The sequence below is a fragment of the Eulemur rufifrons genome, chromosome 4 (assembly GCF_041146395.1).
Source record: "Eulemur rufifrons isolate Redbay chromosome 4, OSU_ERuf_1, whole genome shotgun sequence".
NCBI classification, from domain to species: Eukaryota; Metazoa; Chordata; class Mammalia; order Primates; family Lemuridae; genus Eulemur; species Eulemur rufifrons.
In genome coordinates, this window is record NC_090986.1 from 81,333,343 (window position 1) to 81,360,410 (window position 27,068).

At 37.5% G+C, this 27,068-nt stretch overlaps 1 protein-coding gene across 2 annotated transcripts in view; it reads left to right on the forward strand.

Annotated features, from left to right (window-relative positions):
• XPO4 (exportin 4) overlaps positions 1 to 21,791 on the forward strand; it is a 92,752-nt gene extending 70,961 nt beyond the window's left edge. Inside the window, exons 12-23 of one of the 2 annotated variants that reach the window (XM_069467445.1) lie at positions 25 to 170; positions 990 to 1,167; positions 6,332 to 6,491; positions 6,991 to 7,160; positions 7,987 to 8,161; positions 10,290 to 10,583; positions 10,998 to 11,178; positions 15,929 to 16,047; positions 17,529 to 17,659; positions 18,226 to 18,343; positions 18,773 to 18,865; positions 20,947 to 21,791. In XM_069467445.1, coding sequence (XP_069323546.1) covers positions 25 to 170; positions 990 to 1,167; positions 6,332 to 6,491; positions 6,991 to 7,160; positions 7,987 to 8,161; positions 10,290 to 10,583; positions 10,998 to 11,178; positions 15,929 to 16,047; positions 17,529 to 17,659; positions 18,226 to 18,343; positions 18,773 to 18,865; positions 20,947 to 21,144 — 1,963 coding nt within the window. In that variant the 3' untranslated portion in view covers positions 21,145 to 21,791. The remainder of the gene's footprint in view (positions 1 to 24; positions 171 to 989; positions 1,168 to 6,331; positions 6,492 to 6,990; positions 7,161 to 7,986; positions 8,162 to 10,289; positions 10,584 to 10,997; positions 11,179 to 15,928; positions 16,048 to 17,528; positions 17,660 to 18,225; positions 18,344 to 18,772; positions 18,866 to 20,946) is intronic. The other variant, XM_069467446.1, reaches the window with a different exon arrangement.
• Positions 21,792 to 27,068: the final 5,277 nt, after the last annotated feature.

Genomic DNA, 27,068 nt, shown 5'->3' on the forward strand with positions numbered 1-27,068 from the left:
AGCTATTATTTTTTCCTCTTTTAGTTTATTAGAAGAAAGAGTAACAAGGCTCCATGGTCAGTTACAACGACATCAGCAACAATTACTCGCTTCACCTGGTTCAAGCACTATTGACAACAAAATGCTTGATGATCTCTATGAAGATATTCACTGGCTTATTTTAGTTACAGGTTGGTTGGTTTCTTTTTAAAAGTAATTGCCAACGGAGGAGTTTAAGCCTTAAAAGAAGCTTTAAATATTAAAAACAACAGTTCATATATAATATTGGATGAAATTTGGATATAGCTGTTGTGTGTCATAGAGCTATGGATACATTTTTAAAAACTACTGGCTAAGATTTATGCAATGCCTATTGCACACCAGATGTTTGATACGGATCTTTTTGTAGCCTACAGAGTTCTGTTAGGTATTGTTACTACTGTCATCACCATCATCATTATCCCCATCTAATAGATGAAAAAGGTGAGACTTAGGGAATATAAGAAGCTAGCCCATAGTCACACTGCTGTTAATTTTTTGAGACAGAATGTAAATCTAGGCAGTCTGACTTTTAAAGTCTTCTTCCTTAACCACCATACTCTTAGTGTTTGTGTATTTTAAATAATCAGGAAAAAAAAATATTGTCTTTTGGAAAGGCATTCTCCAGTACAGATTTCTGATATAGATAATAGAATTCCTATTAACTTTATAGAATATATTACTGAAAATAATTAAAAGGTAGTAGGTTAAAAAGCCTATATATCCCTATGAATTATAAACTTGTTGAATAAAACATTTGTCCTTTGTCCTTTTCTATATTTTTGAGGGTTACTTATCTGAGAAATAGAAAGTTTCTTATCAACTTGAAATTAACAGGTTAACATTTATAATTTACTTTTACATCAATTTATATGATGTATATAAATCAAATAAAACTGAAAACATTTATAGTACAATTTGATAAATGTAGATTTGTTAAGTGTTCATTTTTAATTTTTTTTAAACTAAAGGCTACCTCTTAGCTGATGATACTCAGGGAGAGACTCCGCTAATACCTCCAGAAATAATGGAATATTCCATTAAGCATTCATCTGAAGTTGACATTAATACAACACTTCAAATTTTGGGATCTCCAGGAGAAAAGGCTTCTTCCATCCCAGGGTACAACAGAACAGATTCTGTGATTAGGTAATATGAACTCTATAGCTGTGCTCTTGTAATTTATACTGTTTTATAAATTCTGAGTTGATGGGTAGATGACTGGAGTGATAGGCGCGTTGTAAATCGAATATATGAAAAAAACAATAACTTGGAGAAGCCTTGAAATACATAAGGATGGCAAGTATTCAGTATATTTAGGCAATGCCACTCTAGTGAGAATTGACAGCTATATTCAGTACTGAAGAAAACAAATATAAAATTATTCTGAATACAGTGAGACTTGGAAGGGACATTTGATCTAATGTACTGGGAACATAGCGCTTGTCCATCAGAAAGCAGAACTGACGCGTGCACAGGCGCCCTGAATAAGGAAATCAGGTGAACATTAGCAAGTATTTACTATACATAAAAGCTAAAGCTACATTTTAGTGGCTTTCTTAAGAAGAACTATAATTCGTATCTCATAAAATGGAAGTATTTATCCTGAATATGTGAGACGTAAGAGACCTGTCAGACAGGAGAGTGCCTCAAATGAGAGAGAGCATTCATGTTAATCTTCCTAATGCTAATGGCAAAATTTTCATTAATTCTCAATGGTGAAATTAGCGAGGGCTAAACCTGGACTAAATATGCTCCTAAAAGTGGATTGAAAACAGCATTTTAAATTTTAGTATCCATAAATTTAGGTAGTAGGCAGAGATGTCAGTAATGATAAAAACACTGGTTTTTGTCAATTGTAAAATGAGTAACTCTAACAGGGAGCTGTCCCTTTCATTATTTTTTTAATGCAAAAATATATGGATATCATTTAAACCTGTAAAATAGAAAATATTTTTTAAAAAAACTTGTAATGTTAATATTAAGATGGTATCAAGGAAATGTTTGGGAATTTTTTTCCTTTAATTGTTGCATTCTCTTACTTGAAATAAAATATCAAAGCTTCATTGAAAAAGTTTTATTTATATCTTCCTTTTGGGATTACTATAGTCATTAGATTTAGTGTCTGGAAATCATTGCTTTTGTTTGGTTCGTGATAAATGTTACCTTCAAACGCAGTTCATTTCAGGGTGTTGTAGCATTATATATTTGTTGTTATATTTCCTACCTGGGCAGTACTATCAGGAATGCTTTCCATGTATTTTAAGTGCTTTTTCAGTTTTTGCCAGTCCCAGGTGCCAGTGGAAGCAAAGCATTCTGGTATCTCAGAGCACAGACTATGGAGAGATGAGACCCTTCCCCCCCGCCCCTGCCCCCGGAAAAAAAAAAATCACCATTTTTTTAATCCAAAGAATTAATGTAAAATTTAATTCCTGGTTTGACTAAAAAGGTAGTTCACATTTCTTGAAGAAAGTATCATTTAACAAATAATTATTGAGTACCTATTATTTACCAGGCACTCTTCTAGGTGTTTGGGATTTATCAGTGAGCAAAACAGACAAAAATCACTCCCCTTTTAGAGCTCCTTGTAAGGGAGAGCTAGTAAGTAAGTTATGCGGTATGTTAGAGGATAGCAAGTGCTGTGGGTAAAAAGCCAAACAGGGGAAGACCATCAGGAGCAGCCTCTAGGGATTGTTGTATTAATAGTTGTCAACGGTGTGATCAGTGTAGGCTTTATTTAGAAGGTGACTTGTGAGCAGAGACTTGAGGTTGGTAAGGGAGGTCATGAAGGTGTCTGGGGAAACTGTCCCAGCAGAGTAAACAGTGAAAGCAAAGGCCCTGTGCACGCCTGGCATGTTCAAGAACAGCAAGAATGCCATGGGGGGTCAGGCTGGGTGTGGTGGAATTTTGTAGGAGATGGAATTAGGAAAATAGAAGGATGAGGTCTTAGGCCTTAGTGACATCCTTGGCTTTTGCTCTGAATGAAGTGGGGTGCTATTGTAGGGTTCGGAGCAGAAGAGTAACTTACAAGTTAAACAGACTGCTGTGATGGGAGTAAGTGAAACCACGGGGAGGCGAACTGCGGGAATCCAGAGAAAGGTGATGGTGGCCGGACCAGGGTGATAGTGGTGGAGGTTGTGAAAAGCTAGAGAAAGCTCTGTTTGAGTTATTGTGCTGGCTTTTGGTTTAATGAAATGCAAATGTAATCAAGGATTGATTTGGAAAATATGAGAAACTTGATGTTATCTGGAATATAAAGTATTTTTATATAGCATGCTTAAGAAAGTGAAGTAGGATTGGGGTATTAATCTTGGAATATCAACAATTAAAAAATATTTTGACGTTTTTATAGGGTGTATCTTCAACTCCCCTTTGTGCCAGGATCTGAGGATACAACAGAAATGTGATAAGAGGGGTATGGGAGCACCCAGGTCCACCTAATCTACTGGCAAAGGGCCAGAGAGGGGGCTTCTTGGAAGGGATGCCATTTAAACTGATACCTGAAGAAGGAGTAGAAATTTGCAAAAAGTAGAGAAGAAGGTGCAGAGTGTGCCAGGCAGTGACAGTAGCACAGGCGTAAGAGCGTGGTTCTGAGTGAGAGGAAGTCAGGTGTGGTTGGTGTGTAGCGGAGGAGGGAGGGCGTAGCAGAGGTGGGTGGGATGAGGGTGGAAAGGCGGGGTGGGGGGCACTGTGCGTGGGGCTGGTGAGGTGGGAGTAAAGTGGTGACAAGGATTTGAAGTAGGGAAGTGAACTGATCGAATTGTGGTAGAGGTATTATTCCGCAGATCAGTTTAAAGGGCGGTAAGGCAGATTAGGAAGCATTTTCGTTAGCAGTCTTGGAGGGAAGATGGCGAGAGGCTCTTGGGTGTGAGAGGTGTTTCCGAGGTAGAAGAAAGTCCTCTGGATCTGCCGGACTCTGCATTAGCCTTCTCCCACTTTAGGAAAGAAAGGGAAAGCTCACTCCTTCTGCGTCTGACTGTGTGGACTGGCAGGTGTATAAAACCCTGCCGAGTAAAGGAGCAGTTCCAAATAGTGTGGTGCTGACGGAGTGAAATACCACTAGGTCACCAGTGGGTGCACCGTCGGGAGGTTTCAGGCCTTCGCGTTAAATAACATGAAGACCTAATATAGTTGTTGGCTAAGAGATTATTAAAAATAATTATTGTTGGTAGATCTCTGTGAGTTTTGGCATATAACTTGAAAAAAATTCAAATAATTGGGTGACCCTGCTATTTTAAAAATACCTTCTACTTATTTATGTGACTAAGTTTTCTCAGTGCTTATATCTATTAAAATAAAAAATAGGAATCAAATTATGTGCAACTCTGGCTCATCTGAGAATAAGTAATATTTATTCAAGATACATGAACTAGTGGGAAAAACAAAACCCTACTATATTCATCTCATTGAAATGCATGCAGGCCGGGCGCGGTGGCTCACGCCTGTAATCCTAGCACTCTGGGAGGCCGAGGCGGGTGGATCGCTCAAGGTCAGGAGTTCGAGACCAGCCTGAGCAAGAGCAAGACCCCGTCTCTACTAAAAATAGAAAGAAATTATATGGACAACTAAAATATATATAGAAAAAATTAGCCGGGCATGGTGGCGCGTGCCTGTAGTCCCAGCTACTCGGGAGGCTGAGGCAGTAGGATCGCTTGAGCCCAGGAGTTTGAGGTTGCTGTGAGCTAGGCTGACGCCACGGCACTCACTCTAGCCCAGGCAACAAAGTGAGACTCTGTCTCAAAAAAAAAAAAAAAAAATGCATGCAATTTTATTTTTGTTTAATAATTTATTTAAATTTGTATTTGCTTTATTGTGTATTTTTAAGTATTATAACAGTAACAATCTAGACGAGATTTTTAAACACTTAGTTTTCTCATTGGAAATTTTAAAAAATTAGCTTTCAGTGTGTAGACGTTTGTATCAGGGTATGTAGTATGATCAATAAAATAATGGAGCATAAAATTTATTATATTAGGATCATGTTCTATAAGGAAATGAAATAAAAACTTGTTTTCTGTTTTGAATGGATGATGGTAGATATCAGAACACTGTGATAATTGAATTCAAGCACATAAAATCAAAGTGTTATTCTGTTAGGTTGAAAATGATATTTAAAACTGTTTCATGGGGAAAATTTGATACATTTACAACTTAAATGTTTTGCGACATTGTTGGGGGTTTTTTGCTGTTGTTCACATACCTCCTAAAATAAATGTTACAAGTTTGCGCACTCGTGGTATAGGGAGTATGTGGATAGTGAAACAAGAGGTTCTGAAGCAGAACCTGATAAACCTCCTGATTTAAAGAAGGTCAGAAGAAAAGGAGGCTGCCGGAAGGACTGGGAAAGAGGATGCAGATAGCCGAGGGCAGCTCAGGCGTGTGTGCCAGGGAGAACGAAGGAGGACGGGCAGAGTGGTCAGCAGGTCGTGTGCTTCCGAGCCTTCCAGTAGGATAAAGACCGGAAATGTATCTGCACCATTTCATTACTAGGCGCTCATTTCCATCTTCCGGAGAGTGCTGAGGAAAGTAGCAGAACCCAAACTTGAGTGATTTCCCTGTCCTGCCACTGATGCTCACTAAATGGTGTTGTAAGGCGTTCTTTCCATTATATCCTTTGCTTCCTTGCCTTTTGGCTAACGTCAAATTAAAATTTATTGCTTCTGATTGTGTGTCTCCCTGCCAAGAAACACTGTACTTGTCCACACGTCATGCTGTCATTGACACACCATGTAATGTAGGAAAGGGCAGTACGTGTACCTGTGTAGGTAATCTTTCTAGCAAGATTTTTATTATAAAAGTACCATTAAGAATCAAGTTTATTAGAAGATAAGTAAGGAATCAGATTTAGAGACAAGGCTCAATATTCAAAACATTCTAGAGAAGTCAGTTCCCAGATCTCACACCTATAACATGACCATGATGTGAAAACACAAACTGCTAACTGGGGGTTGAGCGGTGATGGAGTGTGGACGGACTTGGCCTGTACTCTGAATGTTAGTGGGATGTATTTCTGCATTTTCAATCTGAAAATTCTCTTTAGACAGTAATGCTGAGATTCACATACACAATTACACTTCAGCAGAAGGATGTCTCTAGTTTTGATTCTCTTCCTTTTCTTTGTCTTGTGTCCTTCTTCATGAAAGACCAGAAATAGTATGAGACTTTGTCTACAACCGTGTTGATGAAATTTTCAAGTATAGCTTGGCTTAAATCCAGAGTTGAAAAACAAAGAAGGACTTTTAGGGAAAAAAAATACGGTTAGACAACCACTAAATAAATAAAAGAATAAATTACTTTTGTTTTATACCCACAGGCTGTTATCTGCCATTCTAAGAGTTTCAGAAGTTGAATCTCGCGCAATAAGAGCAGATCTCACACATCTACTAAGCCCCCAAATGGGCAAAGATATTGTTTGGTTTTTAAAACGCTGGGCAAAGACTTATCTTCTGGTGGATGAAAAACTATATGATCAGGTCAGAATGTAAAACTGTTAAACTTCCTTTGGATTTATGTTGATGGCAATTATAGAAGCGGGAACATTTTTTGTAGTGACTTTTTTCATCAAAATGTAATTGCTTTAAGAGCAGCTTAGCATCTTCCACATTGAACAGAACTGTTTGAATGGAATGCTGTTGTAATAGCTTTTCTTAGAGCACATCATTTGATTCAGTTTATTTTAACTACATATAAAGGTACAGATTATTATTTGGGACTAGATTAATTTATGTTCTTTATATTTGATTTAAATATTACGATAGTGTGTTAATAATATGAAAATAATTGAAAATTGACCAGAAAGTGACATTGGAAAATGTGAGTGGATTGAAGTATCTTTTTTGGATTTATGAAGATGAATACATTTATAAAATTGATGTGAAGTAAGCACTACTTAGATTTAGATGCTAATTTCAGTTTGATTTTTTTCAATTGAACTTTCTCTCTGACCTCAAAAAATTTGTTTTCTCTTTTAAGATAAGTCTGCCATTCAGTACGGCATTTGGAGCAGATACGGAGGGTTCTCAGTGGATTATTGGCTACCTCTTACAAAAAGTCATCAGTAACCTCTCGGTCTGGAGCAGTGAGCAAGACCTGGCAAATGACACTGTGCAGCTCCTTGTCACTTTGGTGGAAAGAAGGGAAAGGTAAGCCCCTTGCTGGAAGCAGGCTGTGTGTGGGTGGGGACTCTTCTGCTTTCTAGTGTCGTCTTTTTGACTGGCAAACAGTTACTCAGTCCTGAGTCTGGATGGAGCCTACAGTTTGGGAGTAGTGTGTTTTTAAAACTATATCACACCACTGTTATAGATGTAGATGGGGCTTTCCCGTGTTGTAATTGAGGATTGTATTGACTAGTCAAGAAATTGGCATTGAAGAACCTTATGAGTAACACATAAGTCTTATGTAGTAATACAGTAACATAATTTTAAAAACATTTCCATATGGAATATGCTCATTTGATTTTTCAGACAGCCTGTTAGTATTATCCTCATTTTAAAGATGAGGAAATCTGATATTTAAACTCTGTTGCCAAGTAAAATTTTTAGTGATTTCTACAACAAATTCTGGAAATGTTTTCATTTTTCTTACTGTATAGGAATGTCATCATTATTGTTGTTACTATTGTCAATTGGCTGCTATTTATTGAATCCTTATACAATGGTAAGTACTTGTATAGTATCTCATTTAATCATATAAGTCTCAGCCATGAGATTTAGGGCCATTGTTATTAGTCTTGTTATCCCTATTTTGCAGATTATAGAAAACTGATGATTAAGAGAGATTAAATAAATTTTACATTGTCAAACAACTAGTGGGATTTAAATGTAAGCCTGTGTGACTCCCAAGTCTATACTGAGTTTACTGTACTTGCTTTAAAAATTAACTAAATATAGTTATCTTCACTTTTTGTTTTCTTAGTGGGTATTGATAATGACCGCAATATATCTTATGTTTTGTTATTTCTTCCTGTAGGGCAAACTTAGTAATTCAGTGTGAAAACTGGTGGAACTTAGCTAAACAGTTTGCAAGCCGAAGCCCACCTCTTAATTTTTTGTCAAGTCCTGTGCAGAGAACACTGATGAAGGCTCTAGTCTTAGGAGGTTTCGCACATATGGACACAGAAACCAAACAACAGTATTGGACAGAGGTAACGATGCCTCCTATTTCGATTGCATCCTTTTGTGTAATCCGGTAATTGTTTTATTTATGTGTTGCCATGAAATAGTCTGTGGAGACAGACAAATAGTTCTGTTATAGCTTTTCTGATATTTTTTTCCTCCTAATGAATAGATTGAAACTTCTTATTTTACAAGTATTATCTTAGGATTTGTCTATACCTGCTTATGTGATGACATTACATATTATAAAGTGCTGTGCACTTTAGGCACACTTTCCCCAACTCAGACAAGAGCCTGAACTGGTTTATTAAATCTTCATTAAGAATCAGTGAAACATTCCCCTGTCTTGGACATGGATATGCTGATTAAATGCTGTATTTGTTTCTTAGGGCTGCTGTAACAAAATACCACAAACATAATAACTTAAACAGTGGAAATTTATTGTTACCCACTTCTGGAGGCTAAAAGTCCAAGATAAGGTTTCAGCAAGATGAGTTCCTTCTGAGGGCTGTGAGGGGAAATTTGTAGCTTCTGGGGGTGTACCGGCAACCTTTGACATTCCTTAATTTGCAAGTGCCTCACCCCGAACCTTCAGGTTCATATGGTGTTCTTCTGGCATAGGGGTCTGCGTCCAAAATTCCCCTTTTTATAAGACACCAGTTATATTGGATGAGGGGCCCACCTGATTTTCGTATGACTTCATCTTAACTAGTCACATCTACAACAACCCTGTTTTCAAATAAGATCACATTCTGAGGTGCTGGGGGTTCAAAATTATGAATTTTGGGGGGGACATAATTCAACCCAGAACAGCCACTGTGGACACATTATAAGCTTTAAATCAGGGACCAAGAGTTACCAGTACATAAGTAGGTTGGTAGCCTGCAGTCCCTGTGTCTAGAATACTCTTAATGTTTGAGAAGGGGCATAGTAACAGAATGAGACAATCATTTGTGACTTCAGAACCAGAAGAAACCAGGCTATATATTCTTACTTTAAATAACTGTATGATCATATGGACAGCTTTGAATAGAATTAAGGCTGGGCATGCTGGCTCACACCTGTAATCTCAGCACCTCGGGAAGCCAAGGTGGGTAAATCGCTTGAGGCTAAGAGTTTAATACCAGCCTGGGCAACATAGCAAGATCCCATCTCTAAAAAAAATAAAAATAAAAAAGTTAGCCATGCATGGTGGTGCGCACCTATAGTCCCAGCTACTTGAGAGGCTAAGGTAGGAGGATCACTTGAGCCCAGGAATTCAATTTTGCAGCGAACTATGATGACACCACTGCCCTCCAGCCTGGGTGACAAAGTAAGACCTTGTCTATAAATAAATAAATGAAAGAAAGGAAGGAAGGAAGGAAGGAAAGAGAGAAAAAGAAATGAAAGGAAGGAAAGAGAGAGAGAGACAGAAAAGAAAGGAAAGGAGGGAAGGAAAAGGAAAGAAAGAAAAAGAAAGGGAAGTAAAGGAAGAAGATATCCTTATGAGCACTCACTGTTATATGCAGGGCAGAATAGATTATCTGAAGTTATGTTTTATGCCAAGAGAAGTTGCGGAAAGAAAAAAACAGCTGAAGCTTTGTGTTAGGCTTGACCCTGTGGAGCAGAGGTTGGTAAACTGCAGCCTGTGGGCCAAATGTGGCCCGCTATCTGTCTTTGTAAATAAAGTTTTATTGAAACATGATCATGCTTGATTGTTTGCTTCTTGTATATAGCTGCGTCTGTACTAAAGCGCAGTTGTAGTTGAGTAGTTCTTCTAGAGATGGTATAATCTGCAAAGTCTAAAATATTTACTGTTTGGCTCTTTATAAAAAAAAGTTTGTTGGCCCCCCTACTGTGGATGCTTAATTTCTTATCTTCCTCCCCCGCCCCCCTTTTTGATTAATCACTTGGAAAGAGATGGAAGGAAGTGGCAGAATTCTGTAAATGGCTTTAAGAAGGTCATGTTCCATGACTGGTGTATAATTTCTTTATGTGTGCCATAAGTTATGATGACCTTAAAATGAGGAATGTAATGTATGGTTCAGATATTCTTTGTTTTCTGTGCTTCTCCTGCCCCAATAATTAGAAATGTTTTGAAAAGTGAATATTTATCCAAGTTGAGAAGATAAAGCACGTGACTTGAACTTTTAGAAAATTCATGCTTTATTTTTATAGGTCCTTCAGCCACTTCAGCAGCGATTCTTAAGAGTGATAAACCAAGAAAACTTTCAGCAGATGTGTCAGCAAGAAGAAGTCAAGCAGGAAATCACCGCCACGCTGGAGGCACTGTGTGGCATTGCTGAGGCTACCCAGATTGATAACGTAGCAATCCTTTTTAATTTTTTAATGGACTTTCTTACCAATTGCATTGGGTTGATGGAAGTTTACAAAAATACCCCAGAGACTGTCAATCTCATTATAGAAGTTTTTGTTGAAGTTGCACATAAACAGATATGTTATCTTGGAGAGGTAAGCACTTCCTAATCCCTTCAGGATTAAAACTCCTTAAGGCAATAATAAAACAATAGACTCTTTCCTTCAAATTTAATCAGTATTATCTGAAATAATATTTTTGCTCCTCTGAAAGATTTTTCAAAAAGACTTTTAAAAAGAACTCATAATTCAGAGAAAGTTATATTGAATGAATATAAATTCTTGTCCTAAAATTTATTGGTAAAAAAGGGCTAATATTTTAAACATAACTGTACCCATATGCTTTTTAAAATTATTGTTAATGTTTTAATATAGTTTAAAACAAGTATTAAAGGTACTATTGGAATTCAGAGTCAGTTTATCTAGATATTTTAAAATTTCTTTAGTATCTGTATTTGTTTCCCAACTGGATTCTACCAAGTAGCATAATTTATGCATATTTCCTTGCAGTCCAAAGCTATGAACTTGTATGAAGCCTGCCTTACTTTGTTGCAAGTATATTCTAAGAATAATTTAGGGCGGCAAAGAATAGATGTTACAGCGGAAGAAGAGCAATACCAAGACCTACTTCTCATTATGGAACTTCTTACTAATCTTCTGTCAAAAGAATTCATAGATTTCAGTGATACAGGTAAAGCATAGTGTGATGGTTTTTAAATTTGTTGTTATTGTTGTTGTTATTGTTGTCATTTTTATTAAAGCAAAGGATTGCTTTCTTTAAGTGAAATCCCTTGAGAAAGTTTAGTTTACAAAACAAGTGAAAGAAGATCTCTTTGGTTGAAGGAGGATGGGTTCAATTCCTCCTGCCTGGGTTTCTTCTTATAAGAATAACAGCACTAATGTCTTCCATACTAAATGCTAAGCACTGTGCTTCTCACAATGGCATGAAGTAGATGCCGTTGTTATTCTCATATTATGGGTGAGGAAACTGAAGCACAGAGAGCTTAAGTCACTTGCCCATAGATACCTGCCAGTAAGTTGCAGAACTGGGATTCAAATCCCAGCATGTGATTCCAGACTCCAGTTTCTTCAGAGTTACATTTTGTTGACTCCTCCATATTCTCACAGGTGGCCACCCCAGCAAACCCCGGCCCTTTCCTGAGTACAGCTAGGGAGGGTGTGGGGTGGGAAGCTCTGGCCCCTGCACTTCCCAGGCCACACTTGGAAGACCCAGCCCTAGTGGCTCGTCAGCAGCACGGGGCAGGGAGTCGGTTAGCTGCCTGTACCTTTACTAACAGGTAAAATGGGTGTGATAATAAATAACTTCGCAGATGTTTTAAAGATCAGATAAAGTATCTTTGGTGCCTAGCATTGTGCCTTGCAGTCAGTAGGTAAAAGATAGCTGTAGTTACAGGCAGGAACCTAATCAGTAATTAAAACCTCATTTATGTAGTTTTCAATGCTATGCAGTACTCCTTCACTTCCCTCTTACCCCACTGCCAACCTTTCCTTCAAACAAAATAAATCCTTTTTTGTAAGAGGAAAACAGTCATATCTAGCATCTCCTAGTGTATGTTGTGCAGATATTTGTAGTAATGGACAGTTTTTACTTCTTCCTTGCAAGATTCTCTTTCCAGACTGGGTGCTGTAATATCCCACTTTACTTATTGCTCCCAATCCTTGAGATTGTTCTTTCTCTGTTTCATTTATTGGTTCGTTTTCCTTATTCACTGAACCATGGTTTTTCCAATGTCTGCCCTGTGCTAGGCACCATCAACTTCATAGTCTAGAAGGTTCACTTTCCTTTGCAGTTAACTAGGGGTAACAAGGTGAAATGCTTTGAAAGACACTGTCCAAACTTGCCACCAGTGAATTCTTTTTACTCTGTTTTCAGTCCTAGCCTCTCACCAAAGTGTCATTCCCGTGTCTACTAATTCCTTTGGGTCATGCTTCTTTTTTTTTGAGACAGAGTCTCGCTCTGTTGCCCGGGCTAGAGTGAGTGCCATGGCGTCAGCCTAGCTCACAGCGACCTCAAACTCCTGGGCTCAAGCGATCCTCCTGCCTCAGCCTCCCGAGTAGCTGGGACTACAGGCATGCGCCACCATGCCCGGCTAATTTCTTCTATATATATTTTTAGTTGGCCAGATAATTTCTTTCTATTTTTAGTAGAGACGAGGTCTCGCTCTTGCTCAGGCTGGTCTCAAACTCCTGACCTCGAGTGATCCACCTGCCTCAGCCTCCCAGAGTGTTAGGATTACAGGCGTGAGCCACCGCGCCCAGCCTGGGTCATGCTTCTTAATCCAGAAGTTCTTAACCTTTTCTAGTTCATATGTGTCTTTCCCTTGAAAAGTGTACATTGTACCATCCCACAGAATTTCACACACGGTATTAATTGGTTCATGGACTCTCAGAAACTCTTCTATAGACTTCTCAGGGGTGTCAGGACTCCAGGGTAAGAAACTTGTACTCAAGGGAATGTGTGACTCAATGAGAAGACCCAGCGCCAAAACATAACGTATATTTAGAAGATTTACTGTCATGGTTACCCTAGTGTATCATAAATCAGCTCATTGTTTCAAATTTCTCATTTCTAGAAATAGTCTCATTTTCTTGGGTCTTTGTTCTATGCCTAAAATGCTCAGACCCACTAACTCTAGAAATCTATATTTTAACAAAGTTTCCTAGATGTTTCTGAGGTACTACCTGATCTGGAAGATGATACTATGCGCTATTCTCAGAATAATTTTTCTAAAATAAAAATTCCATCATGTTTCCTACCTACTTAAGTACTATAATAGATCCCAGCACCGGCCAGCTTATAATGAAAGAAAGGAGAGAGGGCAGTTTACATTTCCAGAATATTCCAAAATCCTATTACAAAGGGAGAGATTATAACAGAAGTAAACATTTAGAGGCAGTATGAGGGGGCTCTGGCCAGTTTGCAGAGTCTCCCTTCTTATTCCTACACCGAAGGCTTCTTCAGGACACCAAGACTGCCTCCTTGTTTCCTCTGCGGAGTCTGGGTGGAGGTCCCTCCCCTAGTGCAGCCTTCCTGAGATTGGCTCTGTGTGGCGTACTTTCTGTGCCATGTACCCTGGATCCAGTGGGACTCATACCCCGGTAAAGGGGTAGCCGTTAGTTTTTTGCAAACTTTTTTGACCTGAGAATCTTCTAGGATTAATAAGGGTGCTATATTTTGAATCACTTATATTGGAAGGACTAGGAGAGCTGTTAAAGGCATTTGGAAGAGAATCTCTCAGGTTTATGGTACAGCTGCACTTCCTCCTGTCAGTCTAAGAACAAATTATAGAGCAGACAATAAAGCTAAGCAGTTGAGGAAGAGATTTTCAAAATCAAAGCAGTAAAAAGGGCCGGGTGCAGTGGCTCACACCTGTAATCCTAGCACTTTGGGAGGCCAAGGTGGGAGAATTGCTTGAGCTCAGGTATTCGAGACCAGCCTAAGCAAGAGTGAGACCCTGTCTCTACTAAAGTAGAAAAATTAGCCGGGCGTCATGGTGCACACCTATAGTTCCAGCTAGTTGGGAGGCTGAGGCAGGAGGATTGCTTGAGCCCAGGAGTTGAAAGTCGCAGTGAGCTATCGTGACGCCACTACACTCTACCCAGGACGACAGAGTGAGACTTTGTCTCAAAAAAAAAAAAAAAAAAAAAAAAAGTAAACTGAACCCCTCTCCTTACTCCCCCCCTGCATATTAAAAAAAAAAAGCAGTAAAAAGATTAAAATCACAGTAAGAGGTTAAGAACAGAAATTGACACTAAAACACTCATGGTAGACAGAACAAAATAAGGGTAAAATGTCTAAAATAAGGGGATATAGAGTTGAAATTTAGAAGAAACAAAAATGAAGACAACATAGGAAATTATAAAGAAATAGTATTAGCTGATAAATAGGTAGGAAGATATTATATTTAAAATAAAGATAATAGCTGAGATAAAACAAAATATTTTAAAGATTATAAAGCAAAGTTAGCATACTAGGTGAGATATTAAAAGCATAACTAGAAATGAGCATGACCTTACTCTCTAATGTGGTATTCTGAGCTGTATTCCTCCCTCGTTAGCAGAGCACGTGGATGGAGAGAGCCAAGTCTTGCAAAGCCGACGGGTCAGCGGAGCAGGCCCCGGGACTAGCCTTTTGTGCCAGGGCAGGGTCCCTTGGATACAATCCAAGTTTACCAGTCTGTCGTTCAGAGAACATTTGCTGACCTCTGCTTTGGAAAATGGGATTCTTCCAACCAGAACCGAGACTTCTAGGGAGATGGTTAGAATTAGGCTGAAAAGGTGGTTTTTTAAGTAGAAGAACCCATTTTCTCCTTCTGTTTGTTATAAAAGAAATATGCTCCTAATAGAAAAAATTTTAAGTGCAGAGAACAAAAGTCACCTATACTTTTCTACACCATCTGGCATCAACAATCCATTGCATTTTGGGAGTTTTGTTTTTGGTTATTTCTACACAATTTTCTTTGTGATCATACTCTAAATACAATTTTATATTCTGCCTTTTTCATTAATGTAGTGTTAACCTTTTCCTTGTTATTACCAGTTTTTTCATGACATTTTTAATGGCTGTGTGATATTCCCAATTTTGGAATTTAATCTGTTTCCTTAATATTAGACATCTGGAATATTTATATTTTTGCTATTATAAATGGTGACACATTGATCGTTTATTTCTGTGGAAAAGTCTGAATTTCTGATTATAGGTTTAGTAGATACTGTGCTCAAAACGGTCTTAATTTATTGCTTTTTAGGGTACCCATCACACTATATCCTTATCAGCAATAAAATATTACCATTTAAAAATCATTTTAACTTAATGAATCAAGCAGTATCTTTTTAAAATTTTCCTTGATTAATACAATGAATTGTTTTTCATTGAAGACTTTATTAAATATTTGTTTATAGATGTTACTTATCTACTTAGATCTTAGCATTCTTTTTAATTTATATGTATTAGGAGTAATAACCCTTTGTCATATTGGTTGTTCTTTTTTTATCTACTTTATTTTTTATGTGACATTTTAATGTCTATATTTCCCCCCATTCCTTTTAAATTTAGAAATATTTCACACACTTAAGGGATCAAATAGATATTACTACAGGAATTATTTAACTCAGTATGGGTAGAATGTGAGTAGAATAGATTTTATGTTTCAAAACATTGATTCAGCTTTGGTTTTATTTCTAGACCATCCCTTGCCTTCACCCTCCATAAGACTGCTACATCGAGTACTCGAATCCCCTAACAAATAAAATACAAAAGGATGACACAGAGTTATCAGATTTCTTTCTTATCCACTCATTGATTTATTTAGGGCAGCTTTAGGGCTCAAATTTATTTTTATTTTCATAAGGGTAGTATACAAACTTTGGTGAATTGTTGACATTACAACCTTAAGACTGCATTATTTTTATTTTACTAGATGAAGTGTTTAGAGGACACGAGCCGGGTCAAACAGCAAACAGATCTGTGTCAGCAGCAGATGTTGTTTTATATGGAGTAAACCTAATTTTGCCCTTGATGTCACAAGATCTTTTGAAGGTAATTATAGAAAGTGAATGTAAACATTAAAACTATATATGCTCAAAGTTCAAAGATATTTTAGACAAGAATATATCTCTGATTTAATTAAGGAGTTGTGTCTGTTAAGTGCACATGAAAATAAGCTTTTTGTGTTTCTCTTACAGTTTCTTGTGCATGCTTTTAGTAACGTAGACCCTCACTTAATCCTCTGTTTCTGCCCCAGAGGATATATTAGTAACTCATTTTGTCAGGGAGGGCTACAGAAAAAAATCTGTCCTTTTAGAAACTGAGCTGTGTTAGCAGTTTCAAGTCCCTCATGATTTGTCATTAAGAGAATGAAAGTTACATGTTTAGGTGTGTTGCTCTGATACCTTCTGAGCGTTGTTCTCAGGTTGAGGGATGGAGCAAAGGAAGGCATTTTCCAAGCCACTCCATGTAGAAATGGGATGATAAGAAACCAAGACCAATGCAGTTTTACCAATTTTTGCACATTCTGACTACTCTGTGCCTTGGTTTCACCAGTCAATACTGAGGGTGTGGTGGTGGTGAGGCTGCCTTTTCCCTCCTCCCCTAAGCACCATAGAGGAGGGGAGGTCTCTTGTCACAAGTGGTCATAGGGGGATAAAGGTGGGGACAAGGACATGGATGCAGAGGAAGAGAAGAGGGGTGCATGTGTGCAGTGCAGGCCTGAGGTAAAGGGGAGAGGGAGAGAGGCAGTAGGGGGAAGAGAATGGAAGTTATGGGTCACCGGGAAGGTGGGTGTAGGAAGAGTAAGAGAGCTGTTAGAGTCCCGGCCCGGGAGCCACATGCTTCTGTCCTTGAGAAAGGTCTCTAGCTATCGGAGTCAGTCGTGATGGCCCGGGAGCCAGGTGCTCAGGCAGCAGCCAGTCAGGTGAGGAAGTTTAGTTAGCTCTGTATATTGATTGGACTTTAGGGTTTGTTTGTTTGATTAAATAAATTATTAAACATTTAGGTGTGTATTTTTCTTAAGTGTGGTTAAACCAGATTACCTACCTTTAACTCAGTTCTCCAGGACTATCTAACTAGAAAATAGTTTTTGGAAGTGTGAAGAACTGAATGCTCTGCTCTGTGCTTAGTCTTAACAATGTGTATTGCCGCCTTCTATTTTTCCAACATGCTTGAATGGAAATAAATACATGTATAAAAGGGTTTTATTCCCAAGTCATTTAATAATTTTAGATTTGGCTGCCTTGCTTACTTTTTCAAAGTAAACATAGAATAGCTAGAATAAACTGTAGCTTTTATTAACTTTCCAGAAGATAATTGTTCCTACTGTGTATTACTTTCTTTCAGAGTAGTTACTAAAATATGCCCTTTATTGTAACTTAGTTTTTACATTTAATTAGGTCTTTATATTTTCTCCTTCTTGTACATGTGTTAAATCATTATACTTAGAAGTTTGTCTGTTACTTTATTACATTAATGAAAATAAAAATTAGATACTATTGAACATCTAAATATTAACATTTCTTTTTCAGTTTCCAACCCTTTGTAATCAATACTACAAATTAATCACATTTATCTGTGAGATTTTTCCTGAAAAAATACCGCAGCTTCCTGAGGATCTGTTCAAAAGTCTGATGTACTCCCTAGAATTAGGAATGACATCGTATCCTTTAAATGAACATCATTGTCACTTGTGTTGTGGGAAGAGATCTTACTTAAAGAAAAGTTTTTAAAATTTGTATTTTTTTCCTTTTGTGGTTCAGTTTTATTTCTTCAAAAAGCTGTCATCTCTGTAATTGCTCTAATTCTGTGTTTCTTTTTTTAGTTTGCCTCGTCCTGTCCTCCTTTCACAGATCCCTCAGCCATTTGGCCCCTGGCCTCAAAGTCACTTTTTCTTCAGGGCCCCAATTAGTAATGTCATATGCTGGTGCTGGGTTTTAGCTCCCTGAGAGTAGATAATTATATGACTTTTCATCAGATGTGTGCATCATAAGTAGAAACAAGGTACAAATCACTAGTCCCAAACCCAAAACCTTTATAGGTCATCTGAAAAACCACTGGAAATCTTTTTTCCTTACACAACTCAGAAAGATAAATTGCACACAAATCTACTCATGTATCTGTTTTCATTTCTAGAAATAGTCATCCATTTGATACTGGCTATACTTTTTTGATCTTTTATAAGTCGACTATATCCAATCTAGTTTGCTCTTTGACCTTGGTGATCAGAATGAGTTCGGAGGTTTGCCAGCTTTGCCTGGAGGCCTTGACACCGTTAGCTGAACAGTGTGCAAAAGCACAAGAAACAGATTCACCACTTTTTCTAGCAACACGGCACTTTCTTAAGGTAAGATGTTTGGGTCATAGGCCAAAAAATCATCTACTTTAAGTACAGTCGGCGCACATAATTCTGCATTCAGATGAAACGCTTACATTCTTTCATAGAGGAGGAAATAATTTCCATTCCCTGTTTTTTCTGGACAACTCTTCATGGACACATTCTCATCCATTTTTATTTTGTATTCTTGAAAATTGATATGGTAAATATAATGGGGAATTTGATTATTTGATTATTCAGATTCCATAGCAAATAACAACAACTGTAGGTTATCCTTGGATTTAAAAAAAATTTTTTTTCTTTAATTTCATATTGCTTTAATAAATAGAGTAACTACCAACCCTCTCTCTCTCTTTTTTTTTTTTTTGGACTGGGGAAGGGCTAAAGAATTATGATCATTCTATATTTTTATTTAGAAGTCTTATTATGTAATTTCAGCTGGTTTTTGATATGCTGGTTTTGCAAAAGCACAACACAGAGATGACCACTGCGGCTGGCGAAGCTTTCTACACATTGGTGTGTTTGCATCAGGTACTGGACACACCTCTCTTCAGAGGATTCTTCTCATTTTGGATTCTTCCCATTTTGCAGAGAGATTGTTCAGAGATGGTGGGTCATTGATGGTCGTTAATACCCCAGTTCTCACAGGATCTGTGACTCGGTGCTTCAGTTCTATTTCAGTGAGGCAGTATTTCTTAGATTCCTTATTAGCTCTAACTTTTTATTTTGTATTTATCTGACAGCTGTTTGTCAGTTCAAAAGCATTGATTTTCCCTCCTCCACCATCATGAGCCATCCTTTGCAGAGAACCCTGCCCCAGAGGTTGTCCATGAACAACTGTGCTAAGAACCAGTAATACAAACATGAGTGAATAATGGTACATGGTTTCTGTCCTTGAGGAACTCACAGTTTTGTAAGAGAGACAACATGAACAAGATTGAGGACCAGGAGGAGTCTGCCTTCAGAAAGCATGGAAGACTGTATTTTATTTCATGTTATATTATAGAAAACAGTATATTTCATTTTGTTTTGTTGATCTTTTAAAGACTCTTGAAGCATCACTGATAACGGGGTTAATGTAACAGAAGAGCTCACCTGTCTCCCCTATTCTGGTAGAATTGGCACCTGTCAAGTATATTAGAAGAACCATACTGGATCATTTGCTGCCTTGGTTTCCCACTTCCGCGCCCATGCATATGTACACCTGTCAGCATGGCCAATCGATTGGCTACAGAAGTTTTGGCATTTTATTTCCCTTTGAAAAAAGATAGAGTTTTGAGGAGGTCTTCCATGCTACTTGAAGACCCCCTTCCAGCAGACTTCCTGTACCATCCGTGCCCTGAGCTGAGGTGCTCTGGCATTTCATGTCTTGCTTTCTGCTAGAGGCAGCCATTTCCTGCAGATGGTACACACTCCTGTGGCCTTTCTGTGTCATTTGACTTCCTTGTTGCTTACTAAGAAGGTAGGCTTCTTGTCCCCACATGCTTAAACCATTACATTCTGATTGCCTTTTTCCCCTTTTTGTTTTAACATACTTACATACTGTGGAAAAGAGAGCAGGGTATTGGGAATGGCCAGTGTGGTGAGACTCTGCTGGCCTGGCCCCAGAGGCACTGCCATTTCTTGTGAGTAGGGAAATGATGGGAGATTATCCTGGGTCCCTGTGAGCAGCCTGTCCCTTGCATGGGGCAGTTAGGGCAGCCACCCTGGCTCCATGATGGTGGGTCAGGGGTTGGGATGCTGCACCTTACTCTTCTTTTCCAAATATAATTAACATTTGTTTTCACCATTTTGGTCTATCATGATATCCCAAGAAACTAACGAAAAATAACGGCAGACCAGGTTTGTTTCAAGAGAGCTCATCTCTGTCCTGGTTGAGTTTTCCTTACGCCCACATTCACTCCCCTCCCCTGTGTAAGGCTTTATGACAGAGGGTATTAAAAATAGAAATCTCTATTCCCATATTCCTTTATTTACAAAAGTCTTTTCCTGCCCTTTCTCCAAGCTAGGTGTGGTGCTGGCTTAGAGCTTTCGGAGTGCTCTTCCTCCACTTCAAGAAAGCAATGAAACACACTCTTCCCTTCCCCCCTCCCAGACAGCTCCTACCTGTCCTTGTGCACAGCTGCTGTCCTCAGAACAAAGTGGACAGGATGTTCCTATAAACCTTTGGGGAACTATCGAAAGTCATGCGGTAGACTTAGGTTATGTATAAAATGGAAAATAAAGTGAATAGTGTGCTTTGAAACCACAGAGGAGGCAACACAACAAAGTTAATAATCACACGCGTCCTGGAGCCGAACTGCCTGGACCCTCGTTTGAAAGTGGTGTGATCTTGGACATGCCACTTCACCTCACTGGATGTCAAACCCTTCATCTCTAAAATGGGAATATGAACAGTACCTGTCTCACAGCATTATAATACTTGATAAATGAATGAATTCATGTAAAAGGTGAGAACTGTAGTACCTGGAATAAACATTTAGTAAATGTTAACTGAGAAAGAGTCATCAGCCTCTGCCTTTCAGAACTCCACAATCCAATAACCAATATGATCTACTTGTGTGATAGTCTGTTCAAGATATATTCTTATATATACCTTATCTCGTCACCAGGCTGAATATTCTGAACTGGTCGAAACATTACTGTCAAGTCAGCAAGACCCTGTTATTTACCAGAGATTAGCAGATGCCTTCAACAAGCTCACTGCAAGCAGCACTCCTCCTACGCTGGATCGGAAGCAGAAGATGGCCTTCCTAAAGAGTTTAGAAGAATTTATGGCAAATGTTGGTGGTCTCCTTTGTGTAAAATAAACAACAAAACTTTATGCTTAATTTAGATCCTTTCTGCAAAGTGCACTGAATTGCTGAAAGTTGACTTGAGTCTTGTCCTGTTCCTCAGTTCATTTGGCCATTTTAGATTTTGGAGAGCCTGAAACTTTGATATGTAAAACAGTGAAACAGGAGAGGTCAACCAACTTTGCGTCAGCTTCTGCTGTTAGTGTTAGCCACAATCTGTCATATATATGTCTCCTAGGTTTCGAATGGTGATTTAAAATTTTCAAAATGATATTCCATATATGTGCAGATATGGGCACCATGAAATACATATTCAGTGCCTTTCCCCCTTTTATCAAAACATAGGTGGCTAGCCAAAGTTTAGAATTTGTGTCATTAAATATTGGGTGGATATATGCTAGGCAATGTTTCTTGAAACGTTGTCCATAGATCACCTGCATCACTTGAGGAGCCGGTTGAAAAGGTAGATTCCTAGGCCCAACTATAGACCTTCAGAGTCAGAATTTCTCGTTGTTGGACCCTGGAGTCTTCATTTTAATAAGCTGCTCCCTTCCATCACCCCAAACGTTTTGCATCAACGCAAGAGACATTGAAAACTTTTAGGAGGTTTTATGCTTTCTAGCTTTTTCTCTCTTTGATGATTACGTTTATAATTCAGCAGGAAGAAACAACATCACCAGGGGTTTATTGGCTTTTTCTTAGTGTTCTTTCTCTTTCTCTCTCTCTCTCTCTCTCTCTCTTGTCATTCATATCAACCCAGTGTTGCAGGTTTTGTTACTACAAGTCTCTAATCATACTCTGATGCCTGAACTTGAGGAGGGAAATATGTGTATATTTTTGTTCCATAAAAATGACTTTAGGAACTGTAGCCATTTCATTGCCTTAATTTTAAGAGGAAAATACAAAAAAGGAGCAGATATGTTTTAGTGAGAAATCAAAGCTTGATGCTTCAGAGTTGGTTTAGGTTGTTAGCTGCTATGAACCTGTTGCCCCTTTGGCATGTATTTATGTAGGTTTGTGAGAGGAATGAAAGGCTCATTCCTGTGCAGTCTAACTTTTTGAGTGTGTTTCTTTCCAGCCACATAGACCATATCTACTCTGAATGGCTTACTTAAGCAATAACAGTTTTAAAGGATGTGAATTACAGATTCACACAGACTATTGCACGTTGGGGCATTAGGGGCAATAATTATGCTAGAGTGAATGTCATCCTCATGTCACAGGAGCCACGTGAATTTAATTTCAGAGATTAAAAAATTCACTTTAGGATCCTCTAGTTTGATCTTTCTAATCAGGATTTTTATACTGCTGCCATACTCACCTAATTCTGTGTGCCAGCTTAAATAATGGAAATGAAAGCTAATTTATAAACTGCAGACATGTGAAACTCTGTCCACTGCAATAACAGACTCATGCCGACACAGTGAAGGTGAGGGCTCTGGCACAGGTATGCTCTGAAACTCTACTTCTGCTGTGTTCTGCTACACCATCCTGCAAATACAGTTTTAAACCTGAATTGCATATAGTGTATACGTCTTCACATGTGCTGCTTTGCAAAACTTTGAATAACTCTGTGCTATTAAGTTATAGTTAACAAAATTGGACCATCTAAATTATATCCAACCAGTGCACGTGATGTTAGGTGTGAGTAAATGCACGGCCTAGGGCCATAACTTTTTAAGGAACATTATCTTAATTTGATCACCATTGAGTAACAAGGGGAAGCAAAATAAGTCTTTAAAGACTGCTAGAAAGAAAACTAATATCACTCTTCATGAAATACACGTTTTGTATTTTAAGAAATACTTTGAATGATGCATTTATTTTTAGAATTTTTTTTCCTTAAAGAACTTGAAGTGATGTGCAGCATTAATAGAGTTCGTTTGCATTGGTCTTGGCGTTCTGTGTTTCCATGTCCCCCAAGCGTTCTCAGTGGTTGTGAGTTGTGTGCATCTGTGTGTGTGATGAGTATAGCCTTTATCACGGGCACTGAGACACGCATCTGACTGAATCGATCCACTGGCCATGACAAAACTGTAATCAAGTTACTGTTAAAAATAAAGATGATAGGAAAGTAATGCCTTGGTAAGTAAAAAGGCATCTACATCTGTATTTAATAATTTTTACCCAGATGGAAATATAGTTGCTAAATTTGCCCAGATACAATTATGAGCCTGCAATTTTGTTAGGCCAGTTTTAATTAAAACAAGATTTACTTCAGATTGGACCAAATCATACTTAACAGATCACCAGAATGACTACGATTTTTTAGGTAATGGGGATGCGACTTAATTGCAGCCTCTTCAGGATATTTGTGTACACATTTGCCTGATTGGATATTTGTTTAGTTTGGGTCTTCTTTTGTTTATTTTGTCCAGTTTTGTCTTTACCTATGTTTATTAACTTTTCAGACATGTTTTGTTTTGTTTTAATGCTCTTGGCCCAGTAAGTATCAAGAACACTGTCTTAATTCTAGTAAATTGATTTTTTTCCTATTAAAGCTGACTGTTAAGTTGTCAAAAGATTTTTAAAAACAAAAACATTATTTGTGCCCTTTTTTATATATGTTAAAGGGACACTGTCAAATATTGATTTTTAGATTTTTGTGTTTCATGCAATTTCTGTTGTTCATATAGTATCTTTTAACCTCTAGTTTTCCATACATCCATTGTTTGATTTATTTCTCATTTTCCTTGACCCATTTGTTTCTCAAGGCACAATCCCTAAAGACTTTGTACTTTCACAATTTCAACTAACAGAACAGCACCTGTGTTCTTGTTGCTCTGTTAAAAGGGTTGGTTTGCTTTTATGGTTCTTGTGCTGGATGAGCGGCTGAGTAGCAGAACTATTTGACAGTATTTGACAGTGTCCTTTCCAACACAGTTACATGGGTCTTTCTGCCTGACTGTCTCTTAATCTGTTGGAATACAGTGGCATGTTAACATCACTGCATTGAGTTTTCACCTAGTGGAAAGTGTGATGTTTTATATAAACAAACTTTGCAATTTTTTTCAAACTAATTTTAAGAATTCAGCCTTATTTCATTGTAAACTGTGTATCTAATTACATTACTCTGTTCAGATGAGATGGTTACTACTTTTCTTCCCACAGTGTTCATTTCAACATCAAGCATCTATATAATTTCCCCCAATCAGCATTATTTAAAATTCTCTTACTGTCTTTGAACTTCCTCTTTTACCAAAAATGTCAAGTCTTTATAGGTTTAATATCACCATGTTTCCCATTTCTGTTAATACTCCTGTGAACCCCTCAAGTACTGAAGGGAGCTAGCTGTCAGTTTCAAGGATTTCAAGTTTGAGTCTCCAGTATATATTGTCAGTTGAACCCTGAAAATACTATTTTTCTGTTACAATATTATGTGTTTGCCACCTCTGTTGTTAGAGGTGATTGTCATTAGACCTTACTAAGTTAGCTGTCTCTGACAGGTAATTGTTACTATTGGTTCCTGAATAAAATATTAACCTTTTAAGTCAGAAGGAACCTCAGTACTTCTTGGTATTTTTTTTAACCAGAGAATAAGGAACTGATTTGAATATGAGGTTTAACATTATAATAATTTTCTGTAAATTTTCCCACAAAACAACAGTTGATTTGAGGATATAATAATGCTTTAAATTATTTTTACATGTAAGTGGATATTCTCTGACTTGGTAACTATGTTCTGAAAACACTGCATTTAAGAATTCTTTAAAAATTGATTTTCTAAAATTTAAAATTGTCCAAATTAGGTATATTGCTGAGCTCAAATTGATTTGAAGTGCCATGGTTCAAGTTGAACTTTACACGTATTTTAATTTAGATGTAAGAAATGTGAAGTATGCTGATTGATTATAATGAGAAACCCATGACATAGCCAAAGAATATATTTGGTTCAGGCAAAGATATAAGCTTAATGGGCACTCATTTTGTTTTAAAGGGGATGAATGAAGAAAATCTGTTTCTGGCCTCTTGTGCTCTATGTGAAAGTCTTTGCAAAGACCAGAATGTTCTAAGCCGGCTTTGGTGATTCCCTCCTAGGAATTAGGAGGTGTGGCTTGCCCATTACACCCTTGAGGCTCATATCACCAACCTAACCATCTTTACCCCCCTCACCCACTGTGGTTTGCTCTTCGCCTATTCCCAGGCCTTCCCAGCAGTGGGGGAGGTGTCGTTTTCTCCTTTTCAGTCTACATTAGTCCTCTCAGCTGGTAGGAGCTGTCAGATACGTACTAGTAGCTAATTTGCCTAGCCTGAGATTAAATACCACATCTGCACTATGTACCTACTGGGGATCTGACCTCAAGTGTGTTCTGAGCCCAGGCTTCCTACTGTGGTATCTTTTACCACATAAAATTATGACAAATTGCAAATATTGGTATTGTGATTTGATTCTGTGTACAAAGAAAGAAGCTCTATGCAGTGAGTTTGTGGTTTAATGGTCACAAAATGTTAGCACTGCTACCACTCAGCACGTGTAAAATTTTTTAAATTTATAAATATTAAAATTTTAAACTTAAACTAAGGCTTTTTAGTTTTTTTTAAGCAGCCCAGGGATGAGTGTACTATTTAAATATTTACCTCTGTTAACATTAATGAAGGTATAAAGTTGCATTTAATTTTTCAAAGGATGTTGCAGTATGATTTTAGGAAATAAATCACAGCTATGTATAGAGCTAGTTACAAGTTGAATATCAAATTGATAAAATTTTATTTGTATTTTTAAAATCCATAAATGGGAGTCAAAATGTCTTTTCACTAAATATTTTTGTTACATTTTTGTTTTGACCATGTGTGATTTGTTCATGGGTATTTAGCTAGAATATTTTATGAAACTTTTTGAAATGGTGCTAGTTCATTTCCCATCATAGGATGATTGACATTGGGGACATTACACGGTCCTGAAATAATTTTAAGTTAATAAAGACATCTACACAGATAAAAATCAAGATTTGCATTACCTTCTGGGATAACCCCAAACCCTCATAGAATACCCAGTATTCAGAAAGAATATGAATTTTGTTTATATGCTATAACGTTTATCTCAGCCCATAGTCTTAGAAACAGTTTCAGTGTTATTAGTTAAATCATTAGATTCAGTGCATATTTGCAGTAAATATTTTTGGTAGCTTGAGTCATTCTGTTTGGCCTTTCAGGAGAAGTAAAGAATTACTATTCTGCTGTGTGCTAGACAGACTTTAAATCTTTGCCCAATTTTAAATCTTGTAAACATGCAGTGAAAAGTTAATTTTTTAAAGAAAGAAAATGCATTTTCAAAATATATTAATTTTTAAATTGATTTTGCTTTGAGTATTATTTGATTTATAATGTTGTTTCTTAGGTTATGCTGAGAATTCATTCCACTCGAAAGGTAGGTAAAGAAAAACTAAGTTGTTAAAGAAAAACAGAGTGTATTTTGAACTTTTATTCCCCCTCTTTCTTTACTGACCCTTTCCTAAGGGTCAGACCACAGATACAGGCTACTCATCTGTTATTTGGGAGTCATAGATGATTTCAGAGATCCCAAATCTGTTATTTTTTTTAAAGGCATCTTTAAAATAATGGTGCTTTCCAAAAATAGTCATTTTATAGAGTGGCTTGTGAGTGATGCTTTGGTATATTGATTAGATTATGAAACAGTTTTGTTTGTTTTTTAAACATAGGATCCCTGATTGGGTCTTGTGCATTCTATGTAATCTCAAATGGCTGTTCACTTTGACTTTTTTAAAAACTAAGTAGAAACAAAGAGCTTATTTGGTGAAGTTAATGAAAGAATCCTTTGCTGGGAAATCCCACACAGCACTACTGGCAGCATTCTGTCCCAGTGCTGGCACATAAATCAACTCCTGGGCACTTTCCCTGTAAATTATTTTTTAATATCTAGCAGGAGAGTGAACCGGGGTAAGTTGTTGATGTTTCCCGGAGTTGATAAATGAAAAACT